This window comes from Catharus ustulatus, chromosome 3, assembly GCF_009819885.2.
Source record: "Catharus ustulatus isolate bCatUst1 chromosome 3, bCatUst1.pri.v2, whole genome shotgun sequence".
NCBI lineage: Eukaryota > Metazoa > Chordata > Aves > Passeriformes > Turdidae > Catharus > Catharus ustulatus.
In genome coordinates this window covers 7,637,980-7,665,240 of record NC_046223.1, presented here as the reverse complement: position 1 = coordinate 7,665,240, position 27,261 = coordinate 7,637,980, and the positions used below count along the sequence as shown (strand labels likewise).

The 27,261-nt window shown below is 43.2% G+C and overlaps 1 protein-coding gene across 1 annotated transcript in view; it reads right to left on the bottom strand.

Moving 5' to 3' along the window:
- JAG1 (jagged canonical Notch ligand 1) overlaps positions 1-26,883 on the bottom strand; it is a 34,316-nt gene extending 7,433 nt beyond the window's left edge. Inside the window, exons 1-13 of the mRNA XM_033056174.1 lie at positions 26,808-26,883; positions 25,635-25,940; positions 14,937-14,988; positions 9,345-9,599; positions 8,305-8,365; positions 4,434-4,564; positions 4,044-4,163; positions 3,502-3,615; positions 2,834-2,947; positions 2,022-2,135; positions 1,572-1,618; positions 912-1,085; positions 271-421 (exon numbers count right to left, since the gene is read on the bottom strand). Coding sequence (XP_032912065.1) covers positions 271-421; positions 912-1,085; positions 1,572-1,618; positions 2,022-2,135; positions 2,834-2,947; positions 3,502-3,615; positions 4,044-4,163; positions 4,434-4,564; positions 8,305-8,365; positions 9,345-9,599; positions 14,937-14,988; positions 25,635-25,940; positions 26,808-26,879 — 1,711 coding nt within the window. The 5' untranslated portion in view covers positions 26,880-26,883. The remainder of the gene's footprint in view (positions 1-270; positions 422-911; positions 1,086-1,571; positions 1,619-2,021; positions 2,136-2,833; positions 2,948-3,501; positions 3,616-4,043; positions 4,164-4,433; positions 4,565-8,304; positions 8,366-9,344; positions 9,600-14,936; positions 14,989-25,634; positions 25,941-26,807) is intronic.
- Positions 26,884-27,261: the final 378 nt, after the last annotated feature.

Below are 27,261 nucleotides of genomic sequence, written 5' to 3'. Positions count from 1 at the left end.
ATAGAATCACAGCATCTTATCTGATGATTGCTGGAACACCTCCATGCCCTGGAATAAATGCATCAGTCTATTTGCTACCTGTGCTTTCTGTCCACATTGACATAATGCTATCGTTCAATAGCTGATGCAAATATCAGTCATCTTTTCACACAGAGAGAGGCCTAAGGCAGAAGGCAAAATTCATCCTCTTTATACCAGAACTACTCCAGTGACTCCCCACTGGAGCTGCCATTAGGGATCCATTTCCAGACATTGCAAGGCAACACCAACCTTCACAAGGAGTGGTGCGGCAGTGATCCTTCAGGTGGGAGCAGTTCTTCCCTTCGTAATCCTCAGGGCAGTTACAGAAATAGTCCATGGCAAGATTGAAGCACTGGGCACCGTTCTGGCACGGATTTGGCTCGCAATAATCTATATCCAGCTGTAAGGAGTGCACACAGAGGGAAGGGAGATGGGAAGCGGGGGAAGGGAACGAGGGAAAGCTGAGTGAAAGAGGTTTATCATGGCTTTCCCTCAAGATGACAGGCTGACATTGTGGAATCTGACCTTTTTATCTGCTGCCTCAAAAAATCATTCATAGCACACAGAGTTTAGTCCCACTCACCACTGTTTCGGTAGACAACTCTCAATATTAAACTGCCAAAGTTAACAGTTAGAGCTCCACAAAAAAGCCTGACGTGCAAACCCTGCAGTCTGCTTAACAAAGAGAATCCTCCACAGCCTGTCAGGGGTTTGTTGGTTTCTTTCCCCACCAATATATATTAATCAAGCAGTTTCTTGGCAGACTGACAGCGATATCAAATACAACTTTATACTATGCTTCACTGGATGCAAGGCATTCTGTGCTCAGATCTGGAGCATTGGAACAAACGGCACTGGCTGAGGGCCTGCCTTTCACCCAGCCTTCTTACCTGACAGAGGTTTCCTGAGAAACCAGCAGGACACAGACATTGGAATCCATTGATTTCATCCTGGCAATGACCCCCATTCATGCAAGGGTTACTTGCACATTCATTGATGTCTTTCTCACAGTGATCTCCTGCATAGCCAGGTGAACAGATACACCGATAACCATTAACCAAGTCCTGGGAAAGAACAAAAAACAGTTTTAGAGTTAATGTTGTTCCTCCCTTGATATACTCTTATTAAGAAAAAAAAAAATTTAAAAGCTAAAAAAAAAATCTCACTGTGTCCAAAATATTTAGAGGGGAAAAAACAAACACAGACCCAGTCCCAGCTTACATTCTTAATTTCCAGGCAGAAAACATTAATTCACAGGTTAAAGGGAGGTGCCTACATTTCCAGTGGGTAGTTTGCACAACCACCAGCCCATTCACTGGAGACACTGGCAGTAAAAATGAGTCATTTATTGAAGTTAAATTTTTTTGCCCTTACTGTTCTACAGACATATCTCAACATGCTGTAGCATGACATAGGCCCTCCCCCAACTTAAAGAAATGACCATTTGTACCAGCTTTTTGCTATTTTTCAAACTATTTGTGCTTAGACTCAAATGTTTTAGTTACTGTTTCAAGTCTTGGGGAAACCAAAGTAAAACAAGAAGGGCTTACCCGACAGGATCCTCCATTCTGACATTGTCCACGACAGTCGTTAATATCTGCAATAAAATTAGCATGGTTAGAAGACAAAAATATATGTACAATAGACAGTCAGTTCAGGTCTCTCTAAAACTGCAGTTAGATAAACCTGTTGTCAAGTTTCCTGCATGCCTTCCTTGAGATAAGGTTATTATAATGGGTGGGAAACCTTTCACGATTCTTTTAGGAGAGGCAGTAAAACTTCACATCATTGTTTTAGTCCCTTTATCAGAATATAGCTATGGTACAGGCTAATGACTTTGATAAAATTGTGTATTTTCATTCCGCACCAACTACTCCCTTTCTAAAAACATCAACTGCTGTGGCTCTGCCCAGTGTTTAAATTGAGCTTAGAACTCAGTGGCACATGAGCATATACCCAAAGAAGCGGCCTTTAATAAACCCAAGGATATGGACACTTACTTATATCACAGTTGTGGCCAGACCAGCCAGTAATGCAGTCACAGTAGTAGCTGCCAATCAGGTTCCTGCAGGAGTTGGCATTGACACAGGGCTTGCCCTCACATTCATTCGCATCTGGAAAACCAAGGAGAACATTCAGGAGGGGAAGGGAGAAGCCCACACCCCAGCAATAACCAGCAGTCCTTGCAGTGTACAGCAGGACAAACAAAAGTCAATCATCATCAGCCTCTTTTCAGTTTCTTTGCAATTAGAACATACAGACTACGCTAATTATTTCACAATTACCCAGCCATTCATTAAGAGCAACTTGCCCCCACACACGCATCTCAGCTGAGTGTTCTGAAGCAGCAATGCTTCAGCCTAGGCATTGGGATGAGTGTGTTGTGTAAAGAATGCAGCCAGCTCATTCTCCGTGAGATCATCCCCATTTTGGAACCCAGCTGTGAACTCCTGGCTCTGGAGGAGTTAACATGGTTGAAGAGATACAGCAACTTTCTCACAGGGTAAAGGGAGAAACATGGGGGAAGGACTGGGAGGCACAACACACACCCTTCTCCAGGGCAGTTCTGGTTTGAAGGATGTCTCTGGTTTACTATTTCCTTCAAGTGCCAGTATGCAGAAACAAGGTGATGGAAGCCACACTACTCTTGGACATGTCCTAGACCCCAGCCCTGCAAGCAGACACTGAATGTGCCAAAATTCATACACAGGCTTCAGAAACATGACCATGACTAATGCAGAACCATGATCCCTTCTGCATTTATCTTTGGCAGCTCTGAAACAACACTGGATGAAGAGAAAGCTGTTCTTACCTAGCTGGCATGTTTTGCCAGTCCACTGAGGTGGGCAAATACACTTAAATCCATCAACTAGATCTTGGCAAGTTCCTCCATGACCACAGGGATTTGGAGTACAATCATCAATATCTGCAATGCAGAATAAGGAGAGTCTTAGCTCCACTACCAGATTGGCAATGGCAATAACTGACAAGTCTGATAAATGGTTGCTGCTACTCAGGTTTTCCCTGAGGAACAGAAGAACAACAGGACTTCTATTTTGAATTTCTAGGTTATCTTTGATTTCAGCAAAAGCCTCCTTTAAAGAAAGGAGTAATGTGAAAAGGGGGTTCAAAGCACTGGGGGAGAAGTTTACCCTCTGTGGCCTTTCTGAAAGTGGAAGTCCTATTTGGATCCAGCAAGTCCCTCAAAACAGCATTTTTAACAATATGCCAGAATGCTACAAAAATTCAGCATTCTGCTTCTTTCAAGATGATTTTGGCTAGTCTTTCTCCTGGTAGTTGACAAAAACCTTGGTACAAGCAAAGGGGAAGAGAGTGCACAGGGGTGTAAATGGCTGCTAGGAAGCAATGCTCAGGCTAGGAAAGGTTAAATAGTCTGCCCTGTAAGTTTATGAGGGATTAGAAAGCCTGATCAAAATCAGCAAACTGGCTCATTTTGAATGAACACTGAAAAGGACTCACTGTCAGTGCAGGTTGGTCCAGCCCAGCCAGGAGCACACACACATTCAAATCCCGTGGATGTCTCAAGGCAGCTTCCCCCATTGTGACAAGGGTCGGAGAGGCAGGCGTGCTCCGCTACACGGCGACAGAAGAACATCATGGCAGAGGCTGCAGCAATGCCACCCCTGCTCCCTCCACATGCTTCTGCTCTGGGCACACCATCATTACTCTTGCTGCACTGTGCTCCTGCAAGAACCAGGAATTTCCTGGCTCCCAGAAAGTCTCCTTCCATGCTAACCTCATCAGCACACTGACTGGTACCTGCTGGAGCCAGAGAGGGCAGCTCGGAGTCACCTCCCCAGTGAGCAGAAAGCTGATGTTCAGAGACACCAAACGTTCTTGATAAAGCATGAATAGGAAAGGCTGGATCTTTGTACCCAGCCCTGACTGGGAATACTACAAATTGAGTTCTCCTTCTTGTAAAGTGCATCCAAAACCAGCCACCAAAAGCTGGCAGAGATTAACTGTCAGATAGCAGCTCAGCAGCTCCATCCAACACTTACCAATTTCACAATTCTGTCCCGAGTAGCCCTCTGGGCAGGAACATTGGTATTTGTCAGGGCCAGTGTTGCTGCAGGTACCACCATTCAAGCAGGGTGGATGGGTTCCACAGTAATTCAAATCTACAAGAGGGGAGGAGCATTGAAACCAGGCTGGAAAGTTACAGGAACATCACCATGTGCTTTCGTTTGTTATCCCAGAGCCTTTACAGAATTCTTCCCCACACAGGAGTGGGACAGGACAGGGAGAGATGCCAGAACAGCAGTGGGGACAAGGCCAAGCAGCTGAGGGCCAGCACGCTCCCAGCACGTTTCAGGAGTGCTGAGCCCCTCAGTGCAGAGTCTACCAGCACTGACATTCAAGTGTAACACGGCCCCCTGGGATTAGCATACCTTTGTCACAGAGCTGACCACCCCAGTTGGTTTCACAGAGGCACTGCCATGGTTCAATGCAAGTGCCATGGACACATCCCGGGTGTGGAATGCACTTATCACAGTACTGGCCTTGCCATCCATACTGACACCTTCAGTTAAAGAGAAAAAAGAAGGAAATAAAAAATAAGAACAGGGAAACAAACCCAAACCCATCATAACTGCTATGTGTAGATATGAGTGTATAACTCCAAAGCTTGAAGAAAGGCTGTGGAAGTGGGGGGAGAAGGGCAGGATGAGGGAAGGGGAGAAGCTGTTCAAGGATTGTTTGATGGTTTCTTGTAAACAAACATTTTGGTAGTTTTGCCAAGGTCTCTGTAGCCAGCCTCCTGACAAAAGAATAACTGTTCTGAGAAAACCAGCATGAGGCCATTCAGCACAATACTACTCTTTTGGAGCCTCACATAAATGTGGCAGAGAGGGTGGGTGTGCGCTACAAATCAATCTCTGGACTTTGACAGGGTGCTTTATAAATTGAGGGGAGAAGAAAAAGTCAGTGGAAACAACAGTTATCCAGAGATCCTCATGAATACAAGGTTCCAGGCATTTCAGCCATGCTGGATTTGCAGGAAGACAAACAAAACCATAACCACCAACTCTAAGCCCTTGGCAAGGCAGTAGCAAAACACAAGGAGTTCCCTGCTCTATCAGAAGCCACCCTTATTCTGAATAGAGACACACACAGAATCAGGATGGACTGGGCCACAGTCAGGGATGGAAGAAAGCAGCAAGGCAAGACTTTACATGAGTTCAAAGATGAGCTGTTGGCATGTTTCTGAGCTTGATTTATAACAATAACCTCTTTTCAGGGAATAACTAAATCATATCCAATTCTGAGAAACACTAATGTCTGAAGAATTTACTACTATTTCAATTCTTTATTGTCACCATCAATGAGCTACCTGAATTCTCTACTCGAAACGAAGATATTCTTTTAAAGTAAAGCTCCCTTAAGGGAAAGCTTATTTTGGCTTTCATTTAGTTCTCACTAGAAAGAAAGACCAAGGATCCTTCAAATTAAAGTGGATCTATAGATAGAAACAACCAAAACAAGTTGAAAATAAAAAGCAAGGTCTTTTTGAGGTACTGTATTTCATTAACAGGCCCTGAGAGTAATTGATCAGCAGCAATTATGCACTAAGCTGTCACTAAATTATGAAAACAAACCTCAGCTCTACAGAAGTCAGCTAAGCTTTCTATTTGTAAAACCCCCCACCATTCTTCTGCTGGCAATTTCTTCTCATGGGAAAAAGCCAGAAGGATCTATCCAATGGATAAGTACACACAGCCAGTGGTAAGTCTGACTTCCCTTCTAAAAATCTCAGGTGACAAACTGCATCCTAATTAACTTTTTTTCTTAACAGCTATCACAATAGCAGCCTTTTCAAAGTCAATGGGAAATTCTTATTAGCTTGTGCGTTAAAAAAACCAAACCAGTCAGTGCAAGAACATGAAAAAAAAACAGATAAGGTTTTTTTAAACAACCTTCCTCAAGTAGCTCTTGGCATATAGGGCATATAATGAGAATGCACAAAGATCAAAATTTAGGACCAGACCCTTTTAATTTGTATTGCTTTCAAAGCAACTTGCCTGTGTAAAAAAGCCAAACTAAGGGACCTCACCTGCAAAAGCAGGTATCCAAACTGAGGATTTTACTCCCATCAAATCAAAGTGGCAGTGGGATTTTTTTTCCTTTAGAACAAGTGTAAAGAAAGCAGAATAATTTAAAAACCCCACACCACACAGGAAAAAAAAAATCATAAGCTTTAGAGCCAAAGGTACTACTTCAAACATCAGCTTCAAGACATAACAAGATTGGATAAGGCTATGGGTATTTAGGGAAAAAAAAGTGGGATATCAATTCCAGAAAAAGATTCACAGTAATAGCTCGTGTTTAATAATATGTATGCAGCAGTTTCTCATGAGCAATTTAAAGTTAACTTTCCTTGTATAGTGATTCATGAGTAAAAATGGTTTAGTTGGCTAGCCTGCATTGAAGAAAGTGACTGGCAGCAAAAGGGAAAAGGATATTTTAAGAACGTTTGCAAATTGTCTGTTGTACCAGAACACAGAGCAGTTTCTGCTTGGATGTTATTTTTAAACCGTGTTGCATTTGTAGCATACAGGCTATATGACTCATCAAAACTTAAAAGAAAATAAAATCTTGTTTCTGTGTTCACTTTAAAGATAGTGGTCTAACTTGGCAAGCAGAAGTTATCTGAAAGCACCAGAAGGACAGCATTGTTTCAAGACTATGCAAATCAAGTGTGGGAAAGTTGCACCTTAAGTAAATAAGAGCACTAGTGCATGTCTGGGCAGTGAGTGGGAGGCAACAGACTTAGAAAGAGAAAGGGAAGAAAAAAAAATCTGGAAACAAAGCCTGTTGTTCTGACTAGGAGACAGCAACCCCTACAAGGCATGTTTATTCTGATGACAGCAGCACAAATCACTGGTAGCCCTGACTGATATGCTCCTCTCACCATCTGGCCCCCTGATACTGCTTACTACTTGTTAGCCCTTTTTTTAATTAAAAAAAGATTTAGATTTGTTGTTCTGGGGGTTAACCAGCTTCTACCAGTGCTGCTAAACATTAAAATCACAGGACAAGTCACAACAGTCCATCCCCCCAGCTGGACTTTCACTTTGCCATGGCCCTGTGAGAATGAAAGGTTACTTCCCACTTCACTTTTAGATGGTTCCTTGGTAATTTTTTTTTTTTTTGTTTTGAAGCATGAATTACAGAAGCAGAGAAAATGAATGAGCTACTATGCCCATTTAGGCAGAATTCTTATAGAATAGTCAGTCAGACAGTCCAGATTCAGTTCCTGTTGGAATTCTAGCTCATCAAGCACTTCATGCAAAGGTTTCCAGCAACAGAGAATCCACCAATATGCTTGTTAGGCAGAAAAATTACTTTCTATTCCTTAAAACTTCTGAGTCTGATTCAGGAATACCCAAACTTCACTTTTAACTCTTCCTACACAGGATCAATATCAACATTTTTGTAACATCTGAAGCTCTCAATTGTACACAGAAATGACAAAGGGTTACATGCAGCAACTTGGAACCTGTTTATTGATAAAGAATACCTACATTTAATATCCATGACCCCTCTAACGGTAAGAGGCAAAACTTCCCTGTGCTGCAAATATATGCTGCATATTTTAAAGCATTCCAGATATTTAATTGTTGGGCTGTGGATAAAATCTGCTTTCCATTGTCTCCTTGCCAGGACAGAAGGGACTTCAAAGTACTGCAACAAAATTCAGCATTCATCAGAGCCCACTGACAAGATTTCATCCCTGCCATTAACCTCTCAGCACTCGGAGCCAGGCTCACAATGGGAAAGGGACCCAGAGATTCAACTAATCCCATTCTAAAGAATGCTTGACTTTTGCCTACCGATGGAAGAAACCAGGGGGTGGGAGGGAAGAAGGGGGAAACACTGAAAGGTAGAAGAAGAGAGAAAAAGTACACTGTACTTCAAGCTTGGAATTGAAAAAGTCTATTAATCAGGCTGTTGGAAAAAACATAGCCACCAAACATTTGCACTATTTAGGCAGAAACAACTAGTGCTCATTAGGCAGTATTCATGTGATTTATCCCATACCCCCCTCTCCCTCAGTGCAACCATTTCACAAACCAAAAGCTTCTTAAAATGACCAGTGCATTAAAAGCCTGCTCCCCCCTTATTCTGGGCAAATAACATGTCTTGCTCAAAACCACAACTTCCAAAACACCCTCCCTCCCCAGTCCTATTGTGCTTAGCATCACTTGTTTAATTAGTTGGGGAGGGGTGGGGGGAAAGCAAAGAGGGATAGGAAGCATTTACCTGCACTCTCCTGGAATTGTGCAAGAACCATGCTTGGGGCTACATCCCTGACGACAAATAGCTGTTAAAACAATAAAAAAGAAGAGTATCAGCACGCTGCCCGCTTCCGAGACCCTCATGCCCGTGGGAATGTTTTAATCTGTAACCAGCATCATAATCCTGCTGAATCCAAGGTTTTAACAAGTGATGCTTGTGTCTCCTATCAAGTACACTGGAAGGAAAACCAAGGTAGGTGTCTTGCTGGGATAGGAAATCTTTCAACTTTTCCTTTCTGTAGAAAATCTGTTCCTGTGACTTTGCAGAGGAATCATTCCTAGTGCTGTTCAAAGAGCTGTTTTTATCTGGGAGAAACCATCTTGCCTTGGAGAGCTCAGGTCACTTGAAGTCTACAGGTTTTCTTTCTCTGTCTTTTGCAGGTGATCTGGGCCTCTCTCCCTGGCTTTATATCTAATTCAAAGCAGCTTTTAACTACTCTGGATTTCGTTTTGGCTGTATCTTTGAACAGACAGAATATCAAGATGAGCAACAATTCAAATTGCAGGTAAAGTCAGTCATTAAGACAGGCTGATACTCTGTTCCTCAGTCCTGCTTTCTCCTTCCCCAATTACTTAGGTAGAAGCCATTCCCTAATAAACATGTTGAACATGATCTCAGGTGGAACAAACAAGCCTGGGACTTTTCAAACACCAAAGCTTTCCACTTGCCAGGTCAGCTTTAAAACAAGTCTCTCCTTCCTGCTTGTCTTGAAGTTCTGCACCAAAGGGGAAATCCATTTTGAAGTCAGCAGCAGAACTCCCATTGAAGTCAGTGGGCTGGGTTTTCTTCCCAAGGGCAAATATGTGGATAATCAGAGAAAGAACACATCTGCTAAGTGCCCAGTACTCTCTCCAAGACTTTAACACAAGGCAAAAACTACTCTCCTCCTGTTCTCTGTCCCATCAGTCCTTAGCCCCCTGTCTGCACACTGAAAGTAACCTGGATATGACGCCCTCAAATCCCTCCCATCCCACTGGTCTGCAGGCTGAGCATTTGTCACAAACCTTTGTTGCACTCTGGTCCCATCCAGCCTTCCAAGCAGGTCTTGTTGCCGTTCTGGTCACAGGTGTGGTGAGTGAAGAAGTCATCTCTGGGCCGACAGAACTTGTTGCAGCCAAAGCCGTAGTAATGTTCTGCACAGGTGACTCGGATTTGGTACTCAAAGTGGGCAACTCCTGCGTTGTGTTTCAGGGTCTGCCACTGGCGGCTGGGATTGATCATGCCAGAGTAGGAAGCCTTCTCAATAATGCGATCAGGGTCTGTGAGGCACAAAGGGTGACAGAGTTAAAACTTCCTTTAGGTCTCGTCCTTAACTCCCACATCACAGTGCTCCAGCTTCACAGGCAAGACTGAGGCAGCCAGTTGGTTTTATTAATTTTCTGTTTTAGACAGTCAGATAAGGCTGCCTTGGAGCTACAAACCATTAACTGAAACACACATGCAGCATTATCAAACTGAACAAAGCTTGAAATCAAAAGGGACTGTTCAGTTACTGCCAATCACTTATCCCTTTTGCAGTGTAAGGGCATCCACTAAGAATTCATACACTTCATGACTAAAGAAAATTCAGCTTCAACAGACTGGTACAAAATGTGTTTTCCCCTGCTTCTCCATTAATGGCACTAGTTTTGTTTTCAACTGGAGCATTTACAAAAACAACATACTACAATAGCCTAATAAAGCCTTGTCTACAGACTGAACATAGGCACTGCAAAAGGTTTGCAGCCTTTTCCTTATGTGCAAACACTAAATTTAAAACTACCAACTCCAGCATTCAGATGACATTAGCAATCTCACCAGATTTTGGCTGAGAAATACCATGAAAGTCCTGTTTTCAGATGGGAGCTCAGAGTACAACGTCAAGACAACCAAGCAGAAGACTCAAACTACTGCATATATGTGCTATAGAACCCCTTCCTTTCTACAGAGCATTTCAAAGCTTAGGTTTCCACTTGACATTTAGTTCTAGCAAAAGTCTTCTGGCTTTCAGAGCGATACAACTGTCTAAATTATGGCTTGAAATAATAATATTTCACATTTGCTTGGAACATTGTATATATCTGTGGTATTTCACTTTGTAGTCCAGGTCTTGTGACTTAAACGATCTGACACTGCCTTACGACCTGCTGCTACCCAGCACTTGACTGCTGAGTGAAAGTTTATCGTAAAACAGCCAAAATATCCTTGCAGACTGAGTTCAAAACCAACAGTGAGTACATGGGAGCATAATCCAGAGACAGGAGAATTTGAGGTAGAAAGGCAGTTTGCCAATGATGTGTTAGCACCGTGTGAAGTACTGGCACCTCTGAGTGTTAAGAATTAAAATGTACTGATGTGCTGCTTGTTCTTCCAGCAACTACAAAAGAACCTTTCGGGATTTTACAGAAGGCAGAGCTGAAGACTAATGAAGCTGCTATTAAAGCCTAAGATGACACATGAGCAGTTTTTAATCTAAGATACTTTTAAATGTATTGCTAAGGACCTTTGATTTACAGCTTTCAAAGAAGAACTTCCCAACAGGCTTTTCAAGCTTCAGATACCCACTATAGGTCCACCACTAGGTCCTGCCTGCTTGCCTGCAGTTTGAAAAGAAGTCAAAGCTCTTGCTGCACAACCACACAACAGTGTCAATACTCAGACATTGTGAGCATTTGCCCATTTTTGGGGGTATTTGGAACTTGAGACTACAGCATGTGTTTACAGTGTTAAATTAAGGGCAACAACTTCTTACCCTCTGGTATTTCTGGTTCTATACTATTTTCCATTTAAAGCACTTTATATTATTCATTGGCACTAAGCCCCCAACTCCTCAACTATGTGTCAGACTTTCACATGCATGCAGGCCTTTATTAATTTAAATCCCATTCACAGGTAATGTGGATGCCTAAGGACCTTTCCATACTGGTACATCCAAAGCAATATCATGTTCTGTGTTGTGCAGGTGTAAGGCTCTTAGATCTCATCAGCAAGATTATTGACTAATTCTAAGAGGTACTTAAGCAGATGCATATCTGCTCATTTTGAATGGGGATGGTCTGGCAATTATAGTTCCACTCATGCGTGCTGGAGATGCCCTTGCTAAGATTACTCTCCATCCACAGCACAGCTGGAAAGCAAAGGCACTTCCCCAAACACCGAGTATGCATAAGACATCCTGCTTCTTGTGAATAAAACTTTATCCTCTCCTGTAAGTGGCAGGAGAAGAGGAGAATGACACTCAATTCTGTTTTGCAAGCCAGCCCCCACACCTCCACCCCCACACTCATTCTTGCCTTTCCAGTCTTTTCCTGTTCCCCCTTGGGAACATACCACTGACAACTATTTCAGTCCTTGGCACCCGAAAGGGAGTTGCCTTGAAAAAGCTATCCTTCCCTTTGCCTCTGCTCTTTCATTCTTCCCCTATCTGCCAGCTCATTAGGAAGCTTGTCCTTGCTGTATGTCTATGACCTCTCACTCCAGCCATTAGCTCTTTGGAGACCTTAACCACAGGCTGAACTCAAATGGAAACACCCCTCTAAGTCCACTGGACTTCACTTTTTTTTGCAGATGCTCAGATGAAACCCAGCTGCAATTTCACTTCAGACCATGGAAAAAATGTCTTCCATTGGATACACATTTTAAAACTACCCCCATCCACCGAATTCAAGTGTAGTCTCACAGGTTTAAGCTCCCTTTCCATTAGCCATCACCCACAGTTTTCACAATGAAGCGCTGGCATGTTCATTCTTGTACAAAAACTCCTCCACCCTTGCCTATTCCCACCTGTCAGTGTGCACTTACACAAGGGTGCTGACCCAGACTCCAGGGGAGGCATTGCAACAACCCTGCCATTCTTAGCCTGCACCAACCATGGTTTCAGTTTTATAGGAAGCGATCCCAACGCAGCAGAATGGTTAAGTAAATAAAAAGCAGCAGTCAGCCAGGCCTGAGACAAAGGGATCTTCTGAACTCCACTGCCTTCATCTGACTCAGAACCTCATGCTTTGATAGAAAGGTTAGAGGAAGCATTAACCCATTAGAAATTGATGAAGTGGAAGAGAGAGGCTTTCTGTACATCTCAGGCTTCCGCTCTGCACTTCACTGTCAGAGACTGTTGGTTTTATTCACTTCTTGTGGCTACACTTCAAAGCCATAAATCTCTCTTTTTATTCAGTGGGCAACTGTATCAAAGGTTTTAGACACAAGGAACTGAGCTATTCTGACTGCCCACCTTTGCCTTTCAATGCTCCAATGTCTGCAAATTATAACTATCTAGCATCAGGAAGAAAAAACAACAACAGAAAAAGCCCAGACTCCCCTAAGCAGTTTGAGTGGCCAAGGACAGCACAGTTATTTTTGAAAGTCTTTGTTTCAGACAACTTCCAGCTATGGCTTGATTTACATTGTGCTGAAGTCTCTTATGCCTGCCTGGAATTCCCATGCAACTGATACCAGTAATTTACAATAGCTCTTTGACATAGTTTGAGATGCAATGTCAGCCCATTAGCTTTATGTATGAAGCAACAGTAGCAAGATGGCAACCAGACAAGAAGCAGAGTAAGAAAACCATTTGAGTTGAATCTTGGCTCCAACAAAGCATGATTCTCATCAACTTCAACAGGGCCAGAATTTGACTGCAAGCCACTCTTGGAAGTGAGACGAGAGAGTATGTGGTAAAGTGAACGTAGGAGGAGTGGAATGTAGCAGGGGGAAGGAAGCATCCACTCAAGGATCTTCTAACAACCGCATTGATCAGAGGATGCTTTCAGAGCTATTGAAAAGTCACACAAGGCCTACTAAACCTACTTTTATTGTTGAGAGCTCTCATGGGGTCTTTACAATTCAGTGGCAATTAGGGTAAAAGAAAATCCTGGACATCAAAAAATCCCACTCTTCACAGTATATGATGACAATTGTTTAGTTCTAATTGTTTTCTTAACTAGCTCTTCAAGCCTTACTCTGCAGCTCTGGGAAAGCTAAGTCAAGCCATGCAGCACAAAGGAGAAGTTTTGTGCAGTGCAGCAACTATAGTGACCTACAGATGGCTAAGTGACAGCGAAGCTGGAACAAGAATGCAGATCAGGAACATATGCAAGAACATGTCTGCACTTGGTCAAATGCACTGCTGAGAAATGAGGTAATTTTGTCTGAAGACAATTGTACTTCCAGAACATGAAAGCAAAGAAAGGGTTCATTGTGTAGCTTTGGAAACGCACTTGTTTCATGAAAAAAGATGAGCTCTAATAAAAGTGGCAGAGACCCAGTCTGAAAAAATTCTCAGATCCTACTATGAACAAGACTTTCATTTTGAATTCTTCAATTTTTAGTACTTCACTGCTGCAGCATCTACTTTCTTCTCCTCTATGTCCAAGAAATCTCCCAGCCACTGCTCCATGACTGTGCTGGGGTAGAGTCTGAAATCACAGGTACTGCAACAGGGCTGAATGAGGCTGGCTGTGCCTATCCCACATGATTTATTTCAAGCAAGAACTGCTTTTATGGAACGAAGAATTAATAGGAGATCTCATGTACATTTTAAAAAAATATAAGGAGCAGATCTGCACAGAGTAGTTTCCAAGCTACGCACTCTTCACCAATTGAAACATAAAAGCACAGCACTGTGCAGACTTCTACAAAGCCTGTCTCTCATGAGCCCATTTCATTCCTGCATGGCTGCCACCTTGGCATTCCAAAGCAGACTGCAAGAAGCTGCTGTAAGATTTCTGTACGGTGGACCACAGCAGTGCTGCTTCCTTGCTGGAGGAAAAGGCCTGTTATGTCAACAAAAGCTTTATGAGTTCAGATTCACACTCTCTCCTGTGGCTTTTACCACACACACTGTTAAACACCCTCAGTTGAAATAGAGCTGATTTTGCCTACCTCCTTCAGTAACAGCAGGCAAAAAGCAGAACAGCTCATGTGCCAAGAGACCCTGCACAGCTTCCTCTAGCCACGGGAAAAGCTTAGGAGAATGTTTCTGAAACCAACCAGACACATTCCAGGAGAAAGATCCCCACCCTTGATTTTCAGCCAGCTCTACCAGGTGGTGTCTGGTAAATATTTTTTCAGCCCCTGCATATAAACCCCCAGATATTCAGCTCCCAAGGAGGAGCCTGTAGTAAATCCTATTTCCCATCTACAGTCATTAGATGGATATTGATATCAAGTCTTATGCAGATTTTAAGGTGTTTTTTTTCTTTTCTTAAAAGTGGTACAATCAGTTTTGACAAGTACTCAGTTCACAGAGAGGTCTCACATAAACAAGACTTAGGCTTCTGAATATTATTTCTAATTAAAAAGAACAAAACAAGACTAAACAAAACTTGAAGAAATCCATTGGCTTTTACTCTCCCAAAGAAGAAATAAGGAATTAACAGCATCTAGTTTTAGGCATCACACTGTTGGTGCCTAGGTGAGTGAGCTACTCACCCTCTGCAGGTGAGTGAGTGAGTGAGACAGGCTGCTGCAGAACCTGGAGAAACTGCTCCAAATTGTTTGGGGAGAGCTTTTCCCTCTCCTTGTGTTCTAATAGCAAGCTGGTGAGGCTCCTAGAGGCCTTTCAGTGCCCAGGACATAGAGATGTCGGAACTAAATAAGCTAGAGGAAGCAATACTTACTCGTGGAGTTATCATTGTAATCCCATGCCTCAACAAGCAATGTGTACGATCTCTGCAAAAGAGAAAGAAGAGTTAGTTTCAAAGCCACATGTGACTAAGGAAAAGAAAAACCTGACAGCAATTTTAATTAAAAAGAAATTCTGGTCTCTGCCCCAAAGCAGATACTTGAAAACAGAAATAGGTAAAAGATTATGCTTGAGACAAACATGATCTTCTTGAAACCCCATAAGCTACCTTATCCAGTCTGACTTAGAGGACCTTTCACCTTGGATAGCTCATCTTTGTCATCATGAAAGCATCTTATGTACTTAACCAGGAAGTACAGCCTTTGACACTGCACTCCAGCCAAAATAAAGCATGTGGGACAACTGCACAGGGAAGACAGAAAGCACTGGGATAGCACAGCAGCATCAAAAAACTCAAAACCAAACTCCCACTCTCAAAAACTGCTTCAAAAGAATTTTAGTTACAGAAAAATAGTCTTGATGTCCCTCCCCCCAGCCATCCTGAAAGCAAGAAGTGTTGCTAAGATTACTGTGCCCTGCCTTGACAGCACAATCTCCAGGGACTTTGCTTTTCAGCACCCCCTTTGAAAGCTTAGTCTGCATGAAGGCCATCGCAGCTCCCACAAGTATCAGGTAACGGAGGGCAGAACTGATGGATATGGATAGGGGGTGGGGTGAGAGAGAAGCATTGTAAAACAAAGGCTAAGATCAGCCTTTCTGGAAGAGCAGGGAAAGAGAAGCTGCACTATCCACCCATGTCACTTTTACAGATGCTGCAAGCTGCCAATGAGCTCTGCAGCACTCCAACAATAATAATCATAAGCATAAACTGACTGAAGTGACTCCATGGGCTGGAAAGATGCCAGCTATTACATCTAAGCCACCTTTATCTTCAATCCTAACTTGAGAACAAGACCTATTAAAACATCTCTTCCTCCTCTAGCTCTACCCCGAGATATTATTATCCAGGCTGTATCTTTCAAAGTTGCCATTTAGCCAGCCATATCCAAACTTACACAATGATTAAAAACCAAAATAAAACACCTCCTCTCCAGAAGGGGGGGGGAGGAAAAAAGCAGAGGAAAAATAAGCAAAAAATATGACTTACAAAGTAACAAATATAATAATAATTACAGATAAAGCAATAAATGTAACATCTTTCTGGAGAACAGATTAATAACAGTACAAATAAAAATTCTGTAAAGAGTTTTGATGCTTTGCCATGGCAACTGTGCATTCCAAGGTTTATTTCTCCTTAACTGTGTCCGTGCTCAGTCACAGGCTGCTCATTTGTGGTCTGCAGTGTTTCTCACCCTCTCTGTAAAAGAGGCCAAAATACAGTTCTGAGAGTGAGAGCTGCAACAAGGTGCACAGGGGTAAGGCAGACCTCAGATTTCTGAGGAAGAAAGGAAACAAAAAAGGAGAAAAAAAAAAGAAAACAAGAGTTAGAGCAGACTGCTTTCTCATGACTGGACACAGCATGAGCCTCTGAGTGAAAACCCAGTTTGTGATGGACACTGGCTTGCTGTATAGCCTAAATATGTTCCATATTCAAAGCAGAGCAGGATTCCATTCTGTTCACTGATAACTGTGGGAAAATGCTTCCAAAAGTAAGCAAAGCTGGGCAAGCCAAGACATGCACCCAAACTTCTTTGCAGAGGCTCCATTGGCCTGAACCACTTTTGGTTAGTATTTCATGAAAAGCTGTATGTTACTTGTTTCTATTCTAGATCAAGTCTGACAACTTGAAAAAACTCTGAAAATCAAATAAACCAAAATGCAACTCAATCATCAAACACTGCTTAAAACAGATTTAAGAAGTCCTTGCACAAGTCAGTGGTAAAAAAAAAGAAAGAACCAAAACAAACAAACAAACAAACTCAGAATAGAACTCCTGAGCCATATTACAGAAGCAGATTGCACTATCTTGGGTGCTTCCTCAGTAGTTTAATTACCAACATTAAGCAGCACAAGCTCAACATGTTACTGCAAGCTTGACAAAAAATATTATGATATAGAGAATGAATTATGGCAACTAGCACTACTTCCAATAAAGTTAAGGATGTTTTCCTTTCGGCCTTGCATAATTGTTTTGGAAGATATTTTGTCTAAACTCATAGCAACAGTTCCCTGCTGGTTCTCAGGACTGTTTACCAACACACCTAGCCCTTAAGGAAAGGAAAGGCTGAATCCTAGCTGTGAGTGCTACTGTTGCTAGATACTTGTGTGACCACTTTCCACTACCACACAGGAGTTTGTTTAAAAGAGAGGAGATGCTTCAGCTGAACTGGATGGAAACAAAATGCAGGGGGAACAGACCTACTCTGAAAATTCTCTTGTTTCTAACTGTCCCCTCTCATTTTGTCTGAATATTTTAAATGAAGAGTCCCTATCCTGAAAAGGGATGATACAAAAAATGGCATTTGATTGTTTGGCTCTGTCCCTCTCAGCATGGGGAAAAGACCAAAAAAACCCAAGACTTTGTGTTCAAAATAGGACAGTTTTAAACAAAAGCCACACAGACACCAAGAGCCTCACACCAGTAGCAAACCCCCTTCAGCAATACAACTATCACATACCTCTAGCTAATTCCCAAAGCGCCCCCCAAAAAGCAGTCCTGTGCAAAGCTGCACTGTTGAGATTTTTTAAAAGTGCATATCATCCCCACTCTCTAGATCAAGGATTCAGATATCTCAGGAATGACTGCTTACAGTGTGGAGGTTTAAGTTTTCCCATGCCCATAGATGACCTCAATCCATCTTTGAATAAATATATATATATATCCAGACACAAGAATTCCACATCATGCACCTTATTCCATCAAAGCAATGTCCTAGGCAACAAGGCAGCAGTGAACTCTCCAGAGTCACACCCAATTAGCCACTGTAAACCTGAGCTTGACCAGAAAGCAGGGATTCTGGCTTGAGAGGAAAGGCAGCTTGAAAGGAACAGCAAGTCCTGTAACTTTGCAGATCAGCCCAGAGGACTAAAAGGCAGCATGGTAAATTTAAGCAAAACTTCTGTGATCTAAGCTAGGAGAGGACGGAAATGGTCAAGTTCACACTCCAAGAAACAAAGCCAGCATCAGTGTGCAAGAGCTGTTTTCCTCAATAAGACACTGTGTCTTGATTCACTGATATTACAACTCAAGAGACTGTGAAGACACAAAACTCATCAGAAACTGTCCCTTTTAAGGATCTCAAAGGGCAATGCAATCTCCTTATTTAAATGGATCCTGGCAGCTGCAGGTAAACAGGTGTTTAAAGTTCTCTGCTTGATCACCTTCTTCCCTCCCTTCATCCAAACATCCACCCAAAAGAGGTGCTTTTGTACTTTGGCTTCTAAAGGCACTCTGCAAGTCAGTGGGCCAGAGCAAGATTAAAATATCCAGCTCCTCAGCTGAAGCACTGCCTCCATTTTCAAAGGGCTTGCAACTCGTCAAACTCCTTTCCCTCCTACCCCTGTGGTTAAAGCATGCAAGAGCTTTGCTGAGCATGTGAAACCATGACTAGACAAATGCAGTGGGAAGTTTTACATTCAGAGGCTGCGCCTGCTCCTCCTCTGCCAAACAAGGAGAGCAGGTTAAGCCCAGCAACCTTCTCCTCACGCTCTGCACAGCTGTGAGCACCAGCTTGAGAAGGGTGCTCACACACACCCTGTCTGCATCCAGGGAGGATGGGGAGGACACTGGCACAGCAGGCCATGGAAGCCTAGCTGTGAGATATGGGAGAGGGAAATTTAGGAATGTTTCAGCGTGCCCAAGGGCCAGGGAGGAGAGCAGCTCTGAGCAGGATTAAAGCTAGCCACAAACCCACTGATGTTCTTCTGAACATCACCAGGACTGTCACTTGGGTACCCTGTCACTATACAGATGCATCACAACATTGAGCCATGGTTGGTCAACTTTGACAAGTGAATACCATTCAAAGGAGTTAAAAGGCAACCGCTTCCTCACCCAAAATGTGAACATACTCCAGAAAAGAAGGAAAAGCACCTAATCCTCTTAACCTTTCATGAAATGGAACATCATCAGGAAGCTCTTCTTCAGGACAGCCTACTTAAGGACAAGGCAACACCCTGCAAAGCTGTTACTGCCTCAACCCTGTGAAATAAACACAGTCCAAGCAATCTCATGCCTCTAAGCCTATGGCCAAGAGCTTGGCTGAACCCCGAGCAGTCAGCCCAGCCAAGAGCCTCATCAAAATATGCCCACACGAAAACACGGCACACTGCTCCTTTAGACTTCGTTCTGAGTAGTTCCTTTATTGCTCTAAGTGCCAGTAAACTCTGCACTGCCACATAAAGGAGACATGAAAACAAATTTAACCATATTAGCAGCTTCCAGGAGAGACTTGCCCCCCGTTCTGCCTTGGCACAGGGAAGGCAGTAGCCAGAGTCAAGACCTTTGCCGCACTACAACAGCCAAATGATGAAGGACACAAAAGTACCGCTATCCAAACTATGCATACGCTTAAGCATCCAGTAAACCAGGCTGATCTCTGATCTGGCAAGCCTGCTGGAATAATGAGCATCCTGTGAATACATAATGTGCTGAAGTTGCCATTGTGTGAAGTAAGTCCATGGTTTGTCTGGGAGCCGAGCAATGCTGAGTCTACTGCTGCTTCCTGTTGCTTGTCCCGTATTAGCATTATTTTTGGATAGGCCCCATTATGTTCTGTAATCCTCACTGCAGTCAGTATGGCCACACTATTGTTCTTGGTTAATATTAGCAGTCAATGCCTCTGTCTGGGTGGCCGGACTACAATGTATTCCAATCATAAAACTAGCATGCATTAACAGGACAATGTACTGGGCACAGGGGGGAGACTTGGGGTCTTCCCTCCTCCCTCTCTTAAAAAAAAAAAAAAGTAAAAAAAGTATATAGCAGCTTCTTTTTTTCCCCTCTCTTTTCAAACTAATGATTTTAAGCGATCTCAGCTACCAGGGTGCTTCATACAACAGCAGCATTTTAATCAGCACCTTATCTAGTTACGGAGTTATTTTCTCACAGAGCCCCACTTGTCAAAGAGAGCAGATAGGCCAAAATGTCAATGGTTGCTTTCAACCTTCCCCAACAAGCAGATTACCTGCCCTTATCAGTCCCCCTACCTGTTTAAAGCATCCCACTGATAATTAAATGCACCAGTTACAAAAGGGTGGCAAGGTTAATAGCCAGAATACCTAGTAGCCAGCCAAGCAAAACAGTCAGGTTCACATGGAGCAAGCCTGAACAAGAAGCCTTTCTACTTATTTACCTAAGTGCCTAAGAACTGGGTTGAGCTGGTAAAGGACTCTGGATGTTTGACTATTTACAAACCACTTTAACCACTTCTATCCACTTTTTGCAGTTTCTTCTGAACACTACAAGAATAATGAGTGTAATTTACGCTGTAGAACCGTGACCACAGACCCATGAGCTCCACAGACTAACAAGAAACAAATACAACAGCTTCTAATTTTGACATCTTTCCCCTGTGTTAAGACACAGGGGTTACCAGTTAAATTATTAGAACTGAGTCAATTAACATATAAAACTCCTGTTCATCAAGAGAAATTCAAAGGCAAGCTTAGTTTCAGTTTTCAAGACCAATTCTGTCATTTGTGTTATCTACAGAGAAGTACTTCTAAGAACTGTCGCTTAAGGCTTTTGCTTTGCAGGGCATCACAACTCCATTAGGAGTGAAGTTGCAATAAACAGGTCAGACCCAAGTCCAGCAGTTTTAGAACCAGCTAACTTCTCCTCCAGCCCACTGGGAAGCAATGTTTCCTTGAGTGAACTACAACTTTAAGCAGAAAGCATCAATTTTATGCAATTCATTTTCAGCCATGGTGACTTCCAGCTGCATAAACAAGTTGACAGTGCTGGATGTGCGTAGCCTGAGAAAGTTTAGGAATAAGCTTCAGTGCCAGGTCCACTGAAGTTAAATTGGAGCAGGCCTTTATTATAACAAAACAAAAATTCTAGAAGCAGGCAAGATGAGGATTTATTTTTAGATATGTTATGTTAATATAGTCAAATGGATTTACCATGAAGATGAAGCTCTGAACTGGCTGGAACATAAAAAAACCTCTTTAAAAACGTAAGAAGTGCAAAACCTCTGAATGGCTGCATCACTTCGCTCCAGTCCTGGGAAAAAAACAGCCTTGTGATGCTAATTATGCTTCAGATGTCACTTAATACTCCCAGCTCCCTTTTGAATAGTAATCCTAGGCAAACCTTACACTTTGAGTGCTAAGATTTATTCTTATATTATTAATTCAACAATAAATGACAGAGTATGGATTTGGTTAATATGCATTTTGTTATTATAAAAATTTCTTCTGATCTGCCCATGTTCCAAGATGACTTATCATGCATTGTTCAAGAAAAGCTTAAACAATATCTAGCATTTGCTCCTATAAGTTTTCAAGAAGTTAACTGGAGGGAGAGAAGAAACAAAATCAAAAGCCAAATTTTAGTCTTATGACTTGGACATACTGGGCTAAAAAGGAAAAAAAAAAAAAAACCCAAAAAAAACCCCCCCCAAAAAAACAGATGAAGGTAGTGATATGGTTTATTCTTTCTCTGATCCAAAAGGCTGTTACTTTACTATCAGCTACAGATTAGTATTTTGGACATCTCTTGTGTCAAAAGAGGGAAAAGTTTACAAAGCTTAAAAACCACTAGAGCCCTTTTACTGTGTCTCTCTAGCCACAGAAAACAACGTCTACCCAGAAAACATATTTTACATCTTCAGGAATCAGGACCACTAAGATTTGTCAAAAAAAGGGGCCAGGCTGACTATTTTATTTTTTTAGGTTGACTGTTTTTATTTTAAGGTTGAAATAAGATGTTCAAAACTCCTTTTAATTGTATTTTATGCTAAACTTACTGAGATGCTGAAGGGGTTTTTTTCCACCTCAGTAGTTTCCTGGTGCATTGGTGCAATAGGCCCCAATATTAAATAATTACAAGGAGCATAATTTTGGGATAAACAAGCTGTTTGAAATTGGAGCTATGCATACCAAAGGAATTGCCAAGTTCGACCTTCTTACTCAGTCTCGCCAAACCCCCAAAAGAACTTTCTTTACATAAAAGCAAAGTTTAGTGTTAAGTTTTGCTTAGTTAATTGATGCTCAGCTCGCTCAAGGTGCAGCACACATCACACTTGGGGTTCTTTAAGAAAGGCCAGAGGTTTGATTCATGTGAGAGAAGAGCATGTGTCGGCCTTGGAACAAAACTTGTTCAGACAGACTTTGACAAGTGGAACATGGAAACGCTTTTGTTCCATTCTTTTTTTATATGGCTTCATAAAAGCCAAGCTTGCCTGTCAAGAAAGTCACTGAAGTCTTAAAATGAATGTAGGAAGCGAGCCTAGGTGCATTTTACTTTTTTAATCATCATCACTATTGTTTCAATTTACTGAAGAATTACCAGCTACTGCAGGGGCAGCTTTCTGATCCATTCCAGTTCCTTTATGCTGGTCTGCTGCCCTGTTTCCTAGCAACTTACTCAAACCTTCCATCACTTAAATTAATTTATGGCCCACCATCTCCACACCCATTACTCACATGGGTACATATCATAACTGACAAGAGCAAACCCCAGAAGTTATTAATAAGACTCTGACACTTCAAATCTACATGACAACTGCAAGCTCCCTCTCACAATACTTTTAATGCACCCCATTCTCCTTCCTAGCCTGCATGATGAATAAAAGCCTCTAATGCAACACAACTATTTTTCACAAATGGCATAAGGGGGCAGCTTGACATGGGAAGAGGCTTTTTCTTTTTAATTTTTTTTTTTAAGTAGTCAAGGCAACACCACTTCAGACTGTTACTGACTCAAGCTGGAACGTTCAAGAAAAGCCTCTATCAGAGGGCAGAACACATTTCAGAGAAGGGCATGAATTTTCAATATGATTAATATTTTGGTCTTATTACCTCTAGTATAATTTTCAGCTGAATGTATTCAAAGATGCCTCTTATGATCAGCCACATGAGTAAATGCAATGCTAATCTCAAGCTTTTACAGAAGTCAACAGTATTCAGCCACCTAAAGAGTTTTTTAAGTTCTGAAATTTCAGCATCAGATCAGAGCTGACTAAATTGAGTTTACTACTTTATCCATAGAGCTTTGAAAATATCTGAAATGATTTGTGTACACAATTTTAGTACAAATAAGAGCTTTGCCACATAGATATTCTTTTGTTCAAATGCCATTTGAAAGTCACAATGGCTAGCATAAAAGCTGTGTCCTGTGAAAGCTAAAGCTGGGAAGCAAGCTTGATAATCACACACAGACTATCATCAGAGTCTCAAAAAGTGCATTTCTGCCTGGGAAAATGCAAGAGATTATTCCAAAATACCAGGCTTATGGAACAAGTGTCTCAAGTTGTTGAGTTTTCCCCATTTCAAAGGCTGCACTGGAGTTTTGCTGCTGCTGATCTAGGATTCCAGTGCTGAATGAGATTAGACAATAGGACAATAGAAGCATTTTTTTACTAAGATGCAGGCAAGCTTAAGAGACTTCTCCCAGGGTCCCCACTCCCCCAAACCCACCCTCTATACACAGATTTCTCTTCCCAACCCTATGAAGAGAGTGGCTGTTAGAAGTAACATGTTTGGTTTTCACACCACTTTTATATGCATACATATAGACTCAAGGTACTCAAGGGAGCTAGTTAAAAAAAAAAATCCTTGATGTACCTGACTTCTCTGACAAAAGTCAAAATCTGCAACACAAGCACTACAGCCATTGGCAGAGCTTCAAATACCTCAGATTTTTACAAAGCCCTTTATCCCTTTGATGGTATATTTGATAACAGTTTTATCTCATTTCATGTTAGGGGAAAAAAAAAAGAGAAACTAAAGAGAAAGAAATAAAGGACAGACTTGTACTTCCAACAGAGAATACTTTCGTTAACTCTGCTATTGTACTTTGTAATACTATCTCCTCAAAAACCGAGACTTAATTTCTCCCTTGTGCCTTCTCAGTCCTCGGTATTCCTCAAGTCCCAGCTGACAGAGGAGGCAGGTAGGAGGCAGCACAGGACACTTCAAGAACACATGGCTGCCTGCAGCACTTGGCAGCAGGACTACAAAGTGGGTGTCTACACCACAACTGGAGAAGGAATGCTTTTGGGGCAGGCTTTCCTTCCCCCCAGAAGAAGTCCAGGCCCTCCCAGCAACCAGTCTTTATCCGGCCATGAAGGGCCAAGCTTTGGAGGGTCTAGGCATGCTTCCACCTCACCAGCAGCTATAGTGGCAGAAGACAGGAAATGAGATTCACCCCTCCCCTGCATGCACATTCAGGGCCCTCCTCCCCTCCCAAAAATGACCTTAGGCATCTAGGTTAGGATGACTGGATTTACAAAACTGCTGAGCATCAACATACTCTTAAGGCAGTTGGTAGGAAACTGTCTGCTCAGCACCTTTGGAGAAGGGGTGTGGGGGGGGAAACAGTTTTGTTTCCTAGGCGATCTCAAAATACAAGTTTTAGGAGCTTTCAGCATTTATAACACAGCATCCCAGAGAGGCACCTCAAAAGCCAGACAGGAGCCCCCCAGCTCAGCCACCCCTAGCTCCTGCATGCAGCATTGCCGGGCACAAAAACTGTGCACCTCCAGCCATCCGAGGTCATGGCACTCTTCCATGTCCACCGATCCTGTGGCCCTGGAGTCTGCTTCTGTGGGTCTGTGCTGTCTGATGGCCATTTGGGAAAGATGGTCCTCCCTTTTTGTGCAGGGACCTGAGGGTTCCTCTGCAAAGCTCACTGACCATCAAAGCTTCAGCCCTCCTGAGCCCTCCAGAAGGAACAAGCAGCAGTGATGCCCGAATATTTTTTCCAGCCAACAATAAAGCAGGATCACTGATGAAGGAAGGGGTCACTCATCCTTCATCTCTCTGCCCTGTAAGGCTCACCAGTACTTACTACAGTGGACAACACTGGAAAAGTGCTTGGCAAAAACCCCACCTCCCTGAGCCACTGAGTTTTGCACACAACTAGAGGGAATCTCTGGACCGTAGAGGCAGGTAGCCAGGAAAAGGTACACAGTGGGGAGGGGTGAGTGAAGTGCACCAAAAGCTAAAGCCAGGCTCTTCTCAGTCTTTAGCTTCTGGAGTCCAGCTTCCCAGGGAAGCTGGCAACTACTTCACCAAGAACAGCAACAGCAGCTCCCATCCACACCGAGCAGCGCAGTGAGATTCCCCCTTGGGAGAAGCAGGAAGCCTTCCCAAACACGCTCCGAGGAAGGAGGCCAGCTATGACACACACTTTTCACACGGGATCCCTCTATAGCCCCTAACCCACTGCTCTTCTGGCCTAAGCCCAAGATTTCACTGGTTAAGAAAAAAAAAAAGAAAAAAAAATGAACTTTTGACCTTCAAAGTCTCAAGAGACTTATTCATGCTGTAAAGTGCAGAGATACTGGGTTTGCTTCCCCGACCCATTTAGATCCCCCTCACTGCACATCTGACTTTCAAATTTAACAGGCTGTGCATTGTGAGCCTCAGGGAACGAAAACAAAAACACCACTACATTTACTCATTTCTGTACTTCGGATTCCCAACGCTCTTGCCAAGATGCCTGCTCCCTCCCAAATCCTGATCCCTCTTCCCCTGGCACAAGAAGTCAGAGTTCAGCTCACTTAAGGACATCATCTCAAGCACCATCCAAGAGACCAGAGCCAGAGCAGCTCAAGCAACTCACCGGCCAGGCAAAGCTGAAAGGGATAACGATCCGGTTCTTTTCATTATTCCGGTTGTACTTTAAATTGAAGGTATTTCCTCCGATGACAGGAGTGGATTTGGATCCGAAGCTGCAAGGACCACCAGCAGTGACCCGTGACTGATACTCCTTCAGGCAAACTTTAAAATAGGTGTCACACTCGTCTCTGGTGCATTTTTTATCTCCTGGGTTTCGGGTGCCATCGCAGCAATTTCCATTTTGCAGTTCACCATTCACATTTTGCATGGATAAGATCTCCAACTCGAACTGTCCCGACGCTAAAGTCACCTGTTAATCCCAAGAAAGAACCGAAGGGAAAAAACAAAACAAACAAACAAAAATAATAAAAAAAAAGAAACAAGAGACAGGCAGTTGCCTAACTTTTTCCCCCAAACATAATCTACCACAACTCTGAAGACAGGAAAAAGTAATTTTAAGTGTGCTTTCAAGAAGCACATGCATAATATTAAAAAAGAAGCAAAGATAACCACTTCAAGCTTTCCCTTATCAGACATCCATGAGAAGGGCTCATAAATCAGCCCAACTAAATTACGGCCGTCAATGCCAAAAAACAACCTTAAGTGCCAGCTCCGAAAAAAAAAAAAAAAAAAAACAAGCCCACAACAGCGTGAGGACGGCTTCCAAATGGTTAGAAAATAAAACTAAACCAAACCAAGAGTGCATAGGCGAGGAGCAAACCTAGCAAAAAGATGTAGCTCCTAATGCACTGCCTGGAAAGGCACTCAGCCACCCCTCTGCCTTCTCCAGGCTGCAGCTGAGCCGGGGAAGGCTGGAGCTGCCGAGCTGAGACCCAGAGCCCGCTCATTAAACACCAGTGCTGCTGTTCAATTCAGTAACAAAAAAATAAAGTATTTTAAAAATTTTAAAAAGAGGAAAATCGGGAAAAAAGTGATTTCAGTGAAAATAAAAGCGGTTTGCAGTAACCGCGGGAATTAAGCCTTGCTGCAAGGAGCACTCCCGCGTTTGCCATCTCCACAGAGAAGTTACGAGCAGCAGCTCCACTCCGGCTGAAGGAGCCGTGCAGAAGCGCCCGTCCGGGATATCCCAAACCCATCTCCCGCAAGCTCTAGAAGAGAGCGCCAAAAGGGCGGCAGCGGGCTCCAGAGCGGCCCCGTGCCGTGCCCAGGTACGTACCTCGGCCCGCAGCGCCAGGAGCAGGGTGAGGATGGAGCACGCCGCCGCGGCTGCCCGCCGGGGCGCACGCATGCCGCCGCCGCGCTGTCCGCCTGTAGGGCCGCCGCCGCTCGCTCCGGGTCGGGACGGGGAGGGCCAGGAGGGAGGAGGAGGAGGAGAAGGAGGAGGAGGAGGAGAAGAAGAAGAAGAAGAAGAAGGAGGAGGAGGAGGAGGAGGAGGCGGAGGAGGCGCTGCCGCTGCTGCTCCTGCTGCCGCCACCCCGCTCTAATATACCGCGGCGCACCCGCGCCGGACAACGCCGCTTTTCAAGCGCTTTCAATAGCGCCCCGCTCTTCAATGCAAAGCAGCCCGGCCTCCTTTTATCCGTCTTATTCTCTCGCCTCCCCTCTTTTCTTTCCCTTTTCTTCTCTTTTTTTTTTTTTTTTTTTTTTTTTTTGCTTTATTATGGCGATTA